The sequence below is a fragment of the Cyprinus carpio genome, chromosome A22 (genome assembly GCF_018340385.1).
Source record: "Cyprinus carpio isolate SPL01 chromosome A22, ASM1834038v1, whole genome shotgun sequence".
Lineage (NCBI taxonomy): Eukaryota > Metazoa > Chordata > Actinopteri > Cypriniformes > Cyprinidae > Cyprinus > Cyprinus carpio.
Genome location: NC_056593.1, coordinates 8,989,935 through 9,005,879, shown reverse-complemented (window position 1 = coordinate 9,005,879; position 15,945 = coordinate 8,989,935). Strand labels below are relative to the sequence as shown.

Below are 15,945 nucleotides of genomic sequence, written 5' to 3'. Positions count from 1 at the left end.
TACAAGGAACGACTCGTTTGGACTACAATACATATTTTCTGGGATTTGTGATGTCACAAATACCGACCAATGGGACGAGACCTGGTTGAAACAGTGCAGATTAAATTTCTTCTGATGCACATACATCGTCAAGTGAGTACCTCAATAACTTGTTCACCTTGCCACCTACTGGCATAGCGGACCAATCAATGAACGGATCTTTTTTTAGAATCGATTCATAAGATTCGACTCCTGCTGAATCCGAATCCCTGCTGCTGAGGCCAGAGGATCTGCAAGGGTTAATGTGAAAGTGGTTTCCTGGTTGGAGGCAAAGGGCGTGTTACAGTCGAGAGGAAGCTGTCAAGCTTGTGTTTGAAAGCAGAATCGGCTCTGTCACCTGTAACACCTCAGCGGAGTGAATGAGAAGCGGACACTGCTCTGTTTCTCCTTTAACAGTGCGTCACGCGCGATGCTGATATGCTCGCGGCCAGCTGATGTTTCACAGCTCGCGGCGGCCTGATGGAGGGAACCATTGCGGGTCTGAAAACATCTTAGCACCGCGGATCAGACACGGAAGGGAAAGAAACTCTTTCCAGACAGTTTTCACCAGTGGTTTGCTGCTGGCCATCGATAAGGGAAAGATCATTTAATCTCGCGCGCGCCACACCGATGGTTGTTTATTCAGCGCAAAACAACCCGACTGTTTCTCTGCGGTTTATTTACAGAAGAACGAGTTTTTTTGGCCTATAAAGGAGTAAACCGAGAGGATGGCAGGCCCAGACTCCCCGCAGCAGCAGGTTGAAGAGAAAGCCGAGCAGATAGATGACGCCGAGCTGGCGTTTCAGGGCATCAATATGCTGCTCAATAATGGCTTCAGAGAGAGCGACGAGCTCTTCAGGAGATACCGGTAACATTCATGTGCATCTGTGATTTTAGAATCATGTGTATTATAAAATAGCCTTTTTTTTTTGTTTGCATGAACGGGAGCCACATATTTTGGCTCGCTGCTTTTATTTGTATCCGTTTCCAGGTTTTATGACCAAAATATGGGACATGGCCTCAGTACTATTTGAACTGTTATAAATTATATAGATTCATATAATTAATATGTGTGTGTGTGCTTTAATTGCTTAAAATAAAGTCAAATAAATCCTTCCTTTGTTTTCTGTTTCTAGCTATTCTGGGACAAAATGTTGGTTTGCAGATGGACTAGCATATATAATAACTATTTGTTTGTTTTGATCATTTATTCTGACCTTAAATAAGGCAACAGGGTTGAATGTAAGTGACTGTTAAAAGCTTCAAGGATTAGTTCACTTCCTGGTAATTTACCCACCCCCATGTCTTCCAAGATGTTCATGTCTTTCATTCTTGAGACTGTCTTTTCTTCATATAATGGACTTCACTGGGGGCAAATGGGCTGAAGGTCCAAAATTACCAATCATTTCGGTTGGTTTTACCCTTATTCCTCTGGTTGGGTCGTTTATTGCTCTGCTGGGATCGTGTAGAGCCCTTTGAAACTGCATTTTTAACCTTTAATCCGTTGAGAGATCGTTTTGGGAGAAAAATACTGGAATGTTTTCCTCAAGACTGAAAGACATGAACATCTCGGAAGAGACGGGGGGTAGTAAATTATCAAAAAAAGTTTTATTCCGGAAGTGAACTAATCCTTTAAATCAATGAATCTCAGTAAAAACCATCAAAAAATGCCACTTAAACATTAACTGAAATAAAATATAAGAAAACGTAAACTTTATTTATTATTTTTAGTTTAAATTTTTACTAAAATGAGCTAAAACTGGATTAAAAATGAACAAACATTATATAAATATATCTATTTTTAAAACACAACGAAATTGCTAAAATAAAAATGGGAAAATATAAAAATGCACAAACAAAAAATATTAATAAAACTATAATTACTCAGTGAGTGTGAAATAACACTGGAAAATACTTAAAATAGCTTTGTATTTCAATGAGGTGATTATATCGTCAGTAACGGAGTTAACTGTTGGATACGGTCAATAAGGTCTGAGGTGGAACGTGCCAAAATGCCCATGTTAAGGTTGGATACTGACTTTCGATGTGTTTAAAGATCATGTTACGTTAATTGTATGTTGCAAAATAGTTTATCGAACATATGTTATTGGTCTCGCAGCAGAAATAATGGGCATTGTACCTAATTCAGCCAGACCTTCTCGTGAGACCATAGACAACAGATAAGTATAATGACGGGTACATAGATGAATGCTCCATGTTGCCTTAGGCATGGGTGCAAACTGTGCACAATAATCATCATATAAACACATGGAGATTATATTGTGCATTATATGAGATTAGAGAGATAAAAATAAAAGAGTCACCTGGAAAATCAAGTTGAAAGTCTTTTTTTTTTTTTTTTTTTTTTTTATCATCTACAGATGAATAATAGTACTTAACATTATATATATATATTTTCATTTTAAATATTTTATATATATATTAAATATTTAATTATATATTATAATATTTAATAATATTTTTATTAAATATTAAGGCAAATTTTTATTTTGCTTTCAGCTAACAGGTTTAAAAAAAAAATTACATCTCAATTTTTTTTTTTTCTGGAATATTAATTTTTTTTTTTTCAGAGGCTAAACTTGAGTTATAGTGCAGTATCCCATGATTCCCTATTCTGTCTGCAGGACCCACAGTCCGCTGATGAGCTTCGGCGCCAGTTTTGTCAGCTTCTTGGTAAGTGAACTCCATTAAATGATTTTTAGTTAGTACTTCCAGTGCGTTTGACACAAGAACAGCTTTCTAGAGAACTGAAAGTGCCCATACTTGCCCACAGTATTAGCCACCAAGCTACTTTTACCATTACCCCTTAGAACTCTATTTGTTGGGGCACGTAACCTGTTGGTTAACAGTGACATGCTGGGAAAAACAACACAAGTAGCTGAAGTGGTAACACTTTCTTGTGTAATTAGTTTGACATCAGCCCATCATTACTTGTCCATCTCTGTTATATCTGTTATGTTACACAGTCAGCAAACGCTCTCATTCGTACTCCGACTGCAGTCCTGTTCCCTGCAGCACTGCTCTCGTTTCATCCTAGCCTTTAAACAGGAGTGAGAGGACAGGAAGTGAAATATTAGCGAGAAAAGAGATGAAACCGAGATTTTCATAATAGCAAACAATTATATAAGATATTTATTTTAGAGGAGAATATCAAGAGGTTTTTTTAATTATTATTTTATTATACATTTTTGAAGGATATTTTTTCCATGAAGTGAAATTTTACTTTATAGAATAGCCATTTTTTAAATTTTATTCTACATTTGTATAGATTTTTTTTTGTCCAGAAATTAAATTTATACATTTGTTTATATATTCATTTATTTATTTTTGTTTCATTTGATAGGAGAATTGCAAGTGTTTTTTTTTTAAAATTGTTTTCTACATTTTTATTATATTTAATAGAATATTTATTTCCCTGAAGTGAATTTTGTTTTAATGGTTTATTATTTTATTTTGTTACTTTATATGAGAAAACAAAGTATTTTATTTGATAAATAAACAAACAAATAGAAAATAATCAATTAAATAAATAGCAATAAAATAAAATTTCACTTCATGGAAAAAATATCCTATAAAAATATGGGCTATTTTCCTATGAAATAAAATGAACAATAAAATAAAAATTCACTTCAGGGAAAAATTATCCTTTTAAAATGTAGAATAAATTAAAATAATATTTTTATGTTTTTAAGTTTATTCAACATTTTTTAAGTATATTTTTTCCCTGAAGTGAAATTTTTTATTTTATTTTATGGGAGAATAGCAAATATTTGTTCTTTATTATTCTTTTTTCTGAAGGGAAGTTTTAATTGATTGTTATTCATTTTATTTATTTATTTTACATCATCTTATATTTACAGGATATTTTTTTCCATGAAGTGAATTTTTTTAAAAAATTTTTTGGTGCCTTTAATGTAATAATAGTAATGTGTGCATATCACACTATTTCTGCAGTATATAGTATATGCTTACAGTGCTTAGAATATGAATGGAATACCCAAAAGGCGAAATGTTTATTGTTGTGTAATAAGTACTGTTTCACATTCTATTTTAAGAAATAGTAGGAGGTGTTTAGTATAAACTGTGCAGTATGCAGTACACTGAGTAGAGAATGCAGCCTGAGTTTCTCATCAAAAGTTGAGGAACAGACCTTGTCACAACCTTTTATGTCAAGGCCGGTGCCTCAGGATGTGAATTGTGATGTCAGCATGATGTCATTTGGGACTTTGGCGTGGCATGACCGATGCTAGTCAGCACTAATGTGAGGGATTACTTTACCAAAAGACCTTCAGAGGTGTCTGGGTTATTGTTTAGCACTAGTGTAGTTGCCATGGTTTAGCTCTAGCTAATAATAGACACATTATACTATCAGAAAATGGCATACTGTAGAAGATATAATTACATTGTGCAGAAATAATACCCATTGAGTATTGATGTCTCATTGTGTCGTCTCTGCTAGGAACGTTTGTTTCCCGTCTGCTCTGTATTTTGCATCTGACTTCCTTTAATAATATTACTGTTTTTTGTCATGTTTTATAAAAGTCTTGATATAGAAAGGAATCCAGTGCTAAACAGGAATTTTTAATGTGTGAAACTGCAGTTGTAAGCTGTTTTAGACTAAACCATGCACTTAAGTAAAATAAGTATGGGGCTGCATGATACATTGACATAAAATAGATATTGCGGTATGGTTGCGATTTTAAACAAGCAAATATGTGCGATACTGGTTTCAGAGTGAAGTGTGGCACTGTGCTCACATTATTTTTATTAAGTATTTCATTTTTTATATTTTACATTACAGTAATTAATATAACAGTTGTCATATTTTGTTTTATATTTTAATTTAATAATAATCACAATAAAATAATAATCTTTATTTTTTCATAGTCCTATTGAATTGGTCCAAAAAATGGTTTCAGAGTGAATGGTTTCATTTACATGTTATTTTTAATAAATATTTGAATTAAGATACAAGTATATATCAAGATTTCTTTTATACTTTAATTAAATAATAATCACAATAAAATAGTTTTTCATTTTTATTTTGTATTGTCACACTCCCAAAAATTCCTTAGAGTAAAAAAATAATTTTCAGCTCTTTTGTTATTATTTTTATTTTCCATGCAGATGCATTTCCCATCAAAATCACCCACTCATTCTAAAATGATTAATTCTTTCCAAATATAGCTATTGAAGTCATCTGGTAAAAATCCTGTGTTTTTCAAATTGCAATACATATTGTATATCGCTTGCAATGTCAGTTTTTTCCAATATCATGCAGCCCTAATATTTGTCTGATCATAGAACGCCATGATGACATTTGAGGAGGAAAAAATGCAGATGGCCAGTGATGATCTGAGAACTACTGAGAAGCTTTGCGAGAGCGACAACGCCGGCGTCATCGAGACCATCCGCAACAAAATCAAGAAGAGTGTGAGTTTGTTTGCATGAGTGTGAGGCAGCAGGACGTACTGAATCTGTTTGCCCATTTCTTCACATTAACTTGGTTTTTATCTTCACGCCAGATGGACTCGCAGAGATCAGGAGTGGAGATTGTGGATCGTCTTCAGAGACAGATCATCGTGGCTGACTGTCAGGTTTATCTCGCCGTGCTGTCTTTCGTCAAACAGGAACTCTCAGGTGGATTCCGCATGTTTACATTTTACATTAGAAAAATGTTGAATCATGGAAAAAAACAGATTTGAACATCATTTGCATCATTTGAATGCCATTGTGTTTGGGGGTGGGGGGGGTAAACTAACTTGAAATATTGAAGGGGAGAGAAGTGCGGGTGTAATGTCATGTTTACTTTATTCTATTTTTTCCCCAGAATATTAAGCAATGTAATTTTTTAGATTTTATCTTTATTATTATTATTTTTTATTTTATTGATATTATTGAAGTTCTTTAATTTATATTTTATTTTAAATGATTAATTAAAAATCTAAATTATATTTGTATTAATAATAATTAATGTTATGAAAACTATGATTATTTTTATTTACTATTTTTATTACTGTAGGTATACACAAATTTGGATTATTAAAAACGATTCAGCTTCTGATCAAATATATTAAAAATCACAATCATGCAGTTATCTTGATTGTTTTTTTGTTTTTGCATTTTTGTGTATAACTGCATTCCTGTAATTTTATATTTTTATTTGAAAATTAATCTAAAGAAAATGAATTTATTTATAATTTTATTTTAATTAGTTAATGCATACACAAATTTGGATTATTAAAATGACTCGGCTTGTCACGAAAACTATTGAAAGACTCAATCATGCATTTACTTTTACTTTTTTGTTTTTATTTTTATTGTATATTTGAATTTCTTAAATGTTTATATTTTATTTGAAGAAAATTTAAGATTTTTTTTTTTTTAATTTCCATTTTAAATTATTTTTGATTATTTTAAGAATGCACAAATTTGGATGATTAAAAACAATTCAGCTGGTCACCAAAAATATTAAAAGGCTTATTCATGCGATTATTTTTATTTGTTTTTCATCTTTATTGTATATTATAGAATTTCTTTAATTTTATATTTGTATTTGAAAATTAATAATATTATTTTAATATAGTGTATATATTTAATATATTTTTACGTACCATTTTACTTTTTTATTATTTTAAGTATACACAAATTTAGATTATTTAAAAGGATTCAGCATGTCATTAAAAATATTAAATGGCTCAATCATGCTATAGAACATTATGTTCTATAGTTCTAACATTTTCTTTCATTTAATGTTATTATATGACCTATCACCCCTCAGCATACATCAAAGGAGGCTGGATCCTCCGCAAGGCCTGGAAAATGTACAACAAATGCTACAGCGACATCAGCCAACTGCAGGAAGCCTGCTGCCGGCGCTCCTCCGACCAGCAGGGGGCGCTGGCCTCTGATCAGGCCAATCACAACACCTCAGCCGAGAGCGGCGGCCGGGTAACAGAAGAGGTTCTGGACCGTCTGAAGGGTTCAGTCAGCTTCGGCTATGGGCTCTTTCACTTGTGTATTTCAATGGTGCCTCCACACCTGCTCAAGATCGTCAACCTGCTGGGCTTCCCGGGAGACCGTCACCAAGGTCTCGAGTCCTTAGCATATGCCAGCGAGAGCAAAGATATGAAGGCGCCACTCGCCACGTAAGACAATGTTTTTTTTTTTTTTTTTTTTGCACCTTAGCAATGTCAATCCACCTTTTGTCATGATTCTCTCTTTAGTGTATACTTAATTATGAGCATTTGCACAGCCCTACAGAAATGTTTGGCGCTCATACACCAGAAGAAAATCCCTCACTCCTGATGACGTGAATTCGTGTGCGAGCACATGCTGTTAGGGTTTCACACTGGGGTTACATAATTGATGGCATCTGAAAGGTCACAATTAGAGATAAAGGGCATTAGATGGAAAGGTCATGTGAGCATATGCAAGCAAATGCTACCACAGACTCATCCATTACTATTAAACATATGTCATCAAGAAGTGAACAAGTAAACTATTATAAGAAAATGTGAATTTTGCTCTGCTAGCTCAGTCAGTAGAGCTACAGACTTTAAATCACAAGGTTGTGGGTCTGAATCCCGTGGGGAGCGGGAATTTTTCATATGCAAAACTGTCCAGCAGTCAAGTGGGTCTAGACTAAAGCTGGTTTACACCAACCCCTGATCATTTAAAATGGCCAAAAAAAGTATACTTATGCTGAAGATGGAATTTGAGCCATATTTGGAGAGGTCTATCTTGGAGCAACCACCAAGCAACCATCCATAACACTTCGGCAACCAACAAAAACATCCTTGCAACAGCCTAGTAACCACCCGTAACAATCTAGCAACCACATAGCAACAACCTAATAACCATCCGAGGTCTATCTTGGAGCTTTGCAGCAAGACCATCCATAACACCTTATCAACTACATAGCAACCACCCAAATCAATTTAGCAGCTAGATAGCCATGTCCTAGCAACCCATCCACAAGACCCAATTATTATGGCAGGGAGACCATCCAAAACACCTTATCAACCACCTAGCAAGAGCCTAACAACCACCCACAATATCCTAGCAATGGTCTGACAACCACCCAGAACAATTTAGCAACCATCCTCAACACCCTAGCATTATGGCAGCAAGACCATCCATAACACCTTAGTATACTTTTAGAAACACTCTAGCAACCAACCAAAACACCTTAGCAACAGCCTAGCAACCATCCAGAACACTATAGCAAATTTAGTACAGTCAAACATCATTCATATATCCTTCATAAAATGTATTTTAAAAATAAAATCTAGTTAACTGTGATCATTTCTAAGATTTTTTTAAATGTAATTTTAATTGCGTCATTTCGTAAACCGTTATTTGTGATCTCGTTATTTAAGTTGTTCTTGGACGTTGTTTTTCTGGGGCTGACAGATTGCGCAGCAGCTCTAATAATAGAGATGAATTTAAGCATACTTAATCCAGCCCGGGGCAAAACCCTCCCAATTTATTCTTCAGTTGCATAGATGCTGCTTTTTTTTAATCGGTGCTGCTGTAGCACAAGCAAATATATTCAAATATATAACCAAACACAACTAATAAACATCCAAACTGTTATTCAATGGATCTTTGCATTCTTTTCTCTCGTTTTGTCTCTCAGTTTGGCTCTTTTGTGGTACCACACCGTGGTGCAGCCCTTCTTTGCTCTGGATGGCTCTGACTCGCAAGCCGGGCTCCTGGAAGCCAAAGCCATTCTGCAGAAGAAGGCGATGGTTTTCCCAAACTCCTCTCTCTTCATCTTCTTTAAGGGACGTGTGCAGAGATTAGAGGTGGGTATGGAGGGATTTCACATTATGATATCGCATCAACAGTGACATGAAACCAGAGCAGAAGCTTGGTGCTTGATAATCGTTTGGCATAATTAAATCATTGAAATAATAATGCGGTTTATGCTTCACTGATATTTAATTTCTATGCAACCACCACAATGACTTTCTTCAAGTAGTGGGTGTGTTAGATGCAATGGAAGGCATCCAAAGCCAACCATTAATATCACTCATCTCCAATACAAATTATACACTGACTACAATGTGTACAGCATCTAATACAGCATGACAGAGCTTCATGTGTCCCGACTTAAATCTGGGCTCAGGAACAACCATTTATATTTATTATATTGTTAAAATTAACTTTTTTTTATTATAAACACTGTTATACTCAAAATGTTACAATATATTATAAACAATATTTATTGCAGTATTTATTATTATTTGTTTGTTTTATGTGTATATATACACACTCATAGAATTAACATTGTTATTATAGTGTTATAATGAAATATTACAGTTATATAAACAGTATTTGTTGCAATATATCTAATATTATTATATTATGTCTTATGTGTACAATTTTGATTATAATGTATATGTAATAGTTTATATATTAACTAAATTGTGAACTAATAATGATTATTAGAAAATACATATATAAATATATGTAAAATGTATTATAAAAATTAATCTGCTATTAGACAATATGTAATAAATGAATGTGTTTATAAATTTAATATTTTACATAAGCATAAATAAGAATTCATGTACATTATTTGTACATTATAATAACAAAAAATAAAAACGTGTATTAATTTTAGTTAAAAAAAAATTATTATTTTTTTTTTATTTTTTTTTTATATATATAATATACATAATTAATCTATTTTTCTTTTCTTTTTCAGTGTCAAATCAACAGTGCGCTGGCGTCATTTCAGGATGCTCTGGAATTTGCCTCAGACCAAAGAGAAATCCAACACGTGTGCCTCTATGAAATTGGTACAAATCTGAAGTTGTCTTACTTTTCAGCAGGAACAGAATCAGTGCTCGTGTAGTACAGTCATTTATTAAATATTTAGTCCAATTTGTTTGAATTTTGACTTGCATTCAAAGAAATGTATGCAGTTAATCACATGCACAAACCTTCCAACCAATTTATAACCAGTGTTTCATTTGCTCTGGATCTGCAGGCTGGTGCAGCATGATAGAGATGAACTTTGAAGACGCCTTCAGGTCGTTTGAGCGGCTGAAGAATGAATCCCGGTGGTCACAGTGTTACTATGCTTACCTCACTGGAGGTCCGATTCCGTTCTGTCAAACTCTTTGTCTAATATAAAATAACTGTTTTAATAAAACCTTTTACATCTCAACCCAAAGTATGTCAGGGGGCTTCTGGTGATCTAGAGGGAGCCAAAACTGTTTTCCAAGATGTCCAGAAGCTTTTTAAACGCAAGAACAATCAGATTGAGCAGTTTGCACTGAAAAGAGTGAGTTACCTAATAATTCAGTTGTTTGCAGTTATTTTAAATTAAACTCATGATTTCTATAATATATGCATATGAATTTGTAGTTAAGGTACAAATAATTACTTTTTTATGAATAATTATGCTTATGGAAATTTGGAATTTCTATTCCATTTTTATTTATTTATCTATTATATTAGTATTAATATATATATTTTTCTTATCTATTATATTAGTATTAATAATATATATATATTTTCTTTAAAAAATTAAACTTGAAGTATTGCGTTCAAGTTTGTTTCTCTATGATTTTAACTCCTAACTATAGTTATTGTAATATAATAAATGTATAATGTATATAAGTCATTATATATATTTTTTTTTTAAATTTATAATACAAAATAATAATTTTTCTATTAATAATAAATTATGCATAATGAATATATAAAACCAACACACACACACATATATATATCATGCATACCATGCATACACTTATGGTTATTAGAATTCATAATTCAAAAATAATTTATCATTTTATATTAATGATAAAAAAACTACAAATTACAGATAAATTATACTATAGTATATTAATAATGTAAACATATTACATTTCTAAACCTGCTTGTTTATTTTTTTTAAATAAATGTATACATTCATCATATATTTTCTTCTACTTTGTTTGTGTCACTAGGCAGATAGGCTGAGGAAAGTCTCCCTTACGCGAGAGCTGTGCGTTCTGGGTGTTGTGGAGGTGCTATACTTATGGAAAGCTCTTCTAAACTGCTCTTCCTCCAAACTCCAGCTTATGAATCAAGGGTGAGCGGCGGGATGGGCAGTCAGCTCTGAGCGCCTCTGTTTCCTCATGATAACCCTGATCTTGATGCTGTATTCAGTGCTACAGGGGCTGGACGAGCAGTCGAGCCTGGGCCTAAAACACCTGCTGCTTGGTGCTATTCAGAAATGTCTTGGGAATATTAAAGACGCTGTTCAGGTTTGTTCAGTCTCATCAAGTTTGTTGTAATGCATTAGGTATGCAAACTAAAGTCATTTACCTATACTTATCTTAAAGGTACAGTAACGGTGCAAAATAGTTTCTAAGTACATTTTACAAATAGATTTCAGAGCATAAATGCTACAAAATGCAGATTATAGCACATTAATAACATGTTTTGTTTATCCTCTCACATACTGGTTCTGTGTGACTGTGTTCAGTCGTTCCAGCTGGCAGCGCAGGATGAATACGGCCGTATGAATAACAGCTATGTGCAGCCCTATTCCTGCTATGAGCTGGGCTGTGTGTTACTGGCTAAACCAGAGGTGAAGCGCATTCACAATCCCTTTATTCTCAATTGGTAGGCACTGTATATAAATATATTTATTCATCAGCTTCCAGTGGACTTTATTTAAAATCCCAACTCTTTATGTTCAGTTCAGACAGTCTTTTAGAAACATTTGCATTGAAGTGTATCATACATTTTATTCTGAAAATACCATTGCAAGGATTAACACACATATAGAATTATCAAACTTTGCTTCAGAAATTGTTACATTTCTTTTGGAGCCATTTAGTATTAATAATAATAACAATAATCACCATATAAATCTCAAAGTGTGGTGCTTAATATTCTCTATTTAACATCTAGAATTTTAATAAAAATATAGTGAGATTTTATTCAATTAAATGGAGATTGATATTGAATATTTGTTTGTATTATAATATTATTTTTTATTTCTAAGTATATTTAATATTGTGTATTGTATTTTATAATATAGAAAATAATGAATTAAATGTATAGTATTGTTTATATAATAAATAATTAATAATAGGAATGTTTAAGTATTATTTTCTAATCATTTATTCTTTTTTTAAATGTTAATTTATTTTTTATTATAGATATGAGTTTTAGTTTAAATGTAAACAAAATTTTTATATATATAATCTAAATATAAACTATTATATCTGCATAATATACACACACAATGCACAATTGTTTTCAAATTGTAGTTATGAGTTTACGTTTTAGTATAATATAAACAAACTTATAATAACTATAATTTATGAATATTTTATATATATTTGTTTTTATATATTTTATATATATTTGTTTTTAATTTAATTATGGAGTTTAAGTTTTAGCTTAAATATAAACGTGTGTGTGTGTGTATGTGTATATATATATATATATATATATATATATATATATATATATATATATATATATAATTAATTTAAGTGTATGTAAATACAACGAATTTTATAAATCATATTTATACAGTATTTTTTAAAATTTATGAAAATTTTAAAATAAATATTTTTCAGTTATAGATATTATGAGGTCAGGTTTTAGTTTATATATTTAGATATAATTTACATGATATATAATTTAAAATATTGTGGAATTATATTAAAATAGAGACTGATGTGGTGCATTGTATTTATAAAATTAATTAATTTATTCTTACTATTTCTTAACATATACTTGATTTATTTATTAAACTTTAATCTTTTAAATTCATTTCATTTTTTCCCTTTCTAAGACCCTGAGTAAAGGAAGATCATTGCTGCTTCAGGCCAAGGTAAGACTGTAAGACATCAGCGATTATTATCTTGAATACATCAGTAAATTGAGTTCAGGTGGTGACTAGCTTTGCTTGCAGGAGAACTACGCCGGGTACGACTTCGAGAACAGGCTGCACGTCCGCATCCATTCTGCCCTCGCCTCCATAAAGGAAGTGGTCCCTCACTGACCCGTCCGAACGCAGAAGAGCACTGTACTTTGACCGCTCCTGTCCAGCACTTTTTTGAAACGAAAGCCATTTGAAGTAATCCAGCTTTTCTGGAGGGAGAGACTGGAAGTCAGCGGATTTCAGGTGGACGGAGGACGAGTTTGCCAATATTTTTCAGCCTAGTATTGAAAAGGTTCACTCTTCATGTAGCTGTTGGTCTAATCTAATTTTCACATTCACATTTCCACCCACGACAAGTGCAGATCCACAGATTATGTGTGTTAGGATTGATCTGCAGAAGTGCAGGAAAACGTAACTCTCACAAAGAAACACAAGAGTAGACCGACTGGTTAGATCCTTTCCCAGGGTTTGCACTATCATACAAAATACATTAGCATGGGATAGAACTCTACATTAGATAACATTAATACATAAAAAATTAGAAAATATATTATGTAACCCTTTATCTCAAAGAATAATAGTATCTAAACGTACCAATAATTACTGTGTATGTCAAATCAAGTTTGTATGCGTCTGGTGTAATGGCGGGGGGCCGATATGAGACAGTGATGATTTCACTGAAATAAAGGTTTAATTATATATTAGTCCAATCTGCATCAAATCTGTGTTCAGTTAATGATATTAAAAGTTATTTTACTTAAAAATAATACTGTAGTTAATGATTTATGATTTAGGTTACGCTTTATTTTACAGCGTCCTTGTTACTTTCTATACTAATTAGAGTAAATTTATGCTAATATATAGTAACCAACCCTAAACCAAAACCTTGACTTTAAGTAACCGTAAGGGTTAATTAATATTACTCATACTTAATTACACCATAACAAGGACAACCTTAAAATAAGGTGTAACTATATATGTTTTTATTATTATATGCATTTTCATTATATATAATATGTGTGTTGTGTGTCAGAAAAAATATAAAAAAGTGTTTAATAGTGATAAATTATGTACTTTTTTTGGAGCAAGTAGTGTTAATAATATATTTTAAAATAAACATGTGTATATTTTTTTTTAGAGAATTTTATATATTATATATTTTTTTTTTATATATTATTATATATAATTTTCAGTAAAAAATATTACATTTTGCATGTTGATAGATAAATTGATGGAAAATTCAATATAGGATTAGGATATATAGGATCTATATATATATATATAATATATATATATATATATATATATATATATATATATATATATATATATATAAAATGCAATAAATAAATGTTAATATTTTTAAAGAAAATTGCGTATAATTTATTTTGCATTATTATTTATTAATTATATATTATTTATACTAATTATTTTTTAATTATACATTTTTATTATTATTATATATGTAATTTTCAGTAAAAAATATTACACTTTATGTGTGTATATCAATAGATAAAAAATCCCTTATAAGATTACTGAACTTTGCTCCATAAATTAAAAATACAAAAATTCCATAAAATCTAAAATTTGTATGTCTTTCTTTCTAAATAAAAAGTACCGCTTTTATTATTTAGCCAAAATGGTCAAATATTGGTTGTTGAATCAGTCTGATATATCGGTCTGTCATTAGTCTACTTGAAGACGCTTTTGCAGGTTAAAACGCATTGCATTAAAGGTGGGCTGTTTTCATTGTATGTATTGCAAAGTTTCATTTTAACACTAAACCATGTGTTCCCTTTGTAACCCTTATGTACGTGGGATATAGAACATATTTCATTAAATCTGCCATTCTGTGTATTAAGTTGAGAACAGCAGCTTAACTTTGCCATAACTTTCATTCTCATATCCTCTGCTGGTCAGCAGATATTTTCTGAAGTGAAAACCATGCACAACTACCTACTGGTCTTCCTCTGGGGCCAGAGGAGGTCATTTAATTTGGACCTTGTTTTTGACGAGCTGTAAGTTGTATAGATTTTTTTTGTGCCAGATGTTCTTTAATATTTTTGGCCCAGTCGTATCGTTTATAGACTTTTAACAGCACATCAGTATCTCTTTTTGATGATATCTGAATAACTTGAATTGATTTGAGTTGGTGTATATATTGTTAAATTGTTGTGAAACTTGCACCTTCTTATTTTCTTGGCCCGTAGCTGTAAACATCTGTCCCATGTTGGGGCTTTAATTCACTACTGTACGTGATTCCCTCTGGTCTCTCTGTCAGTAGCTCCAGAGGCTCAAAACATGTCTTCACTGTGAAACGTGTCAATATTGGATGTTCAGGGTTTATACCTTGTGAGGACAGTAGAATTAGGAAATTTCAATAATAAAATAACGAAACTTGTCATTAAACATTGTACGTGAGTTCAATGTGTTCACTGAATTATGATGTTCAAGGCATGAGCTTTGCAGAACTCAGGATGGTAAGTTCTACTCAAATTTGATTATTTTACATGTTTTCATTCTGTACTGCTGTGGTAACTCATTCAGCCTAACGTTACGGTTGTAAGAGCATATATTGTATAAAATGCTAATACACTTTTTTTTTTTTTTTTTTTTTTTTAGGTTTTTATTTTTTAGATGTGGATTCTAAATACAGTATTTAATGCCTTTTATGCGTAGAAAGGATTTATCTGCTCATCATCTTGTAGGCATTTTTGTTTTGATAAGAAAATATACACACATGTAACACAGAAAATAAACTGATAATGGGGTTAAAAGTAGACCGCATCAAGTGGTCATTACAGCTTCATGTTTCTGACCACCTTTATACTTTTAAAATGTAAAAAATAGATGAATAACTAACTCATGAGAAAATACATAATTAAAATGATTGCTATATTATAATATATCAAAAGACATTAGTCAATATATTAGGTATATATAATATATTCAATATTCAGTAACACTGTGGTGCTAACCACAGAGGCATCTCTCTAAATAAA

General features: G+C 31.8%; 1 protein-coding gene across 1 annotated transcript; it reads left to right on the top strand.

Annotated features, from left to right (window-relative positions):
- The first annotated feature begins 265 nt into the window (after positions 1-265).
- LOC109046988 (tetratricopeptide repeat protein 39C) lies at positions 266-13,575 on the top strand. Its single transcript, XM_042711762.1, has 15 exons — positions 266-609; positions 705-886; positions 2,664-2,712; positions 5,344-5,472; positions 5,565-5,679; positions 6,821-7,187; positions 8,681-8,849; positions 9,755-9,848; positions 10,040-10,147; positions 10,227-10,336; positions 11,007-11,130; positions 11,209-11,306; positions 11,528-11,632; positions 12,854-12,892; positions 12,974-13,575. Exons 2-15 carry the CDS (start codon positions 747-749, stop codon positions 13,061-13,063), a joined length of 1,737 nt encoding a protein of 578 aa, XP_042567696.1. The 5' UTR covers positions 266-609; positions 705-746; the 3' UTR covers positions 13,064-13,575.
- Positions 13,576-15,945: the final 2,370 nt, after the last annotated feature.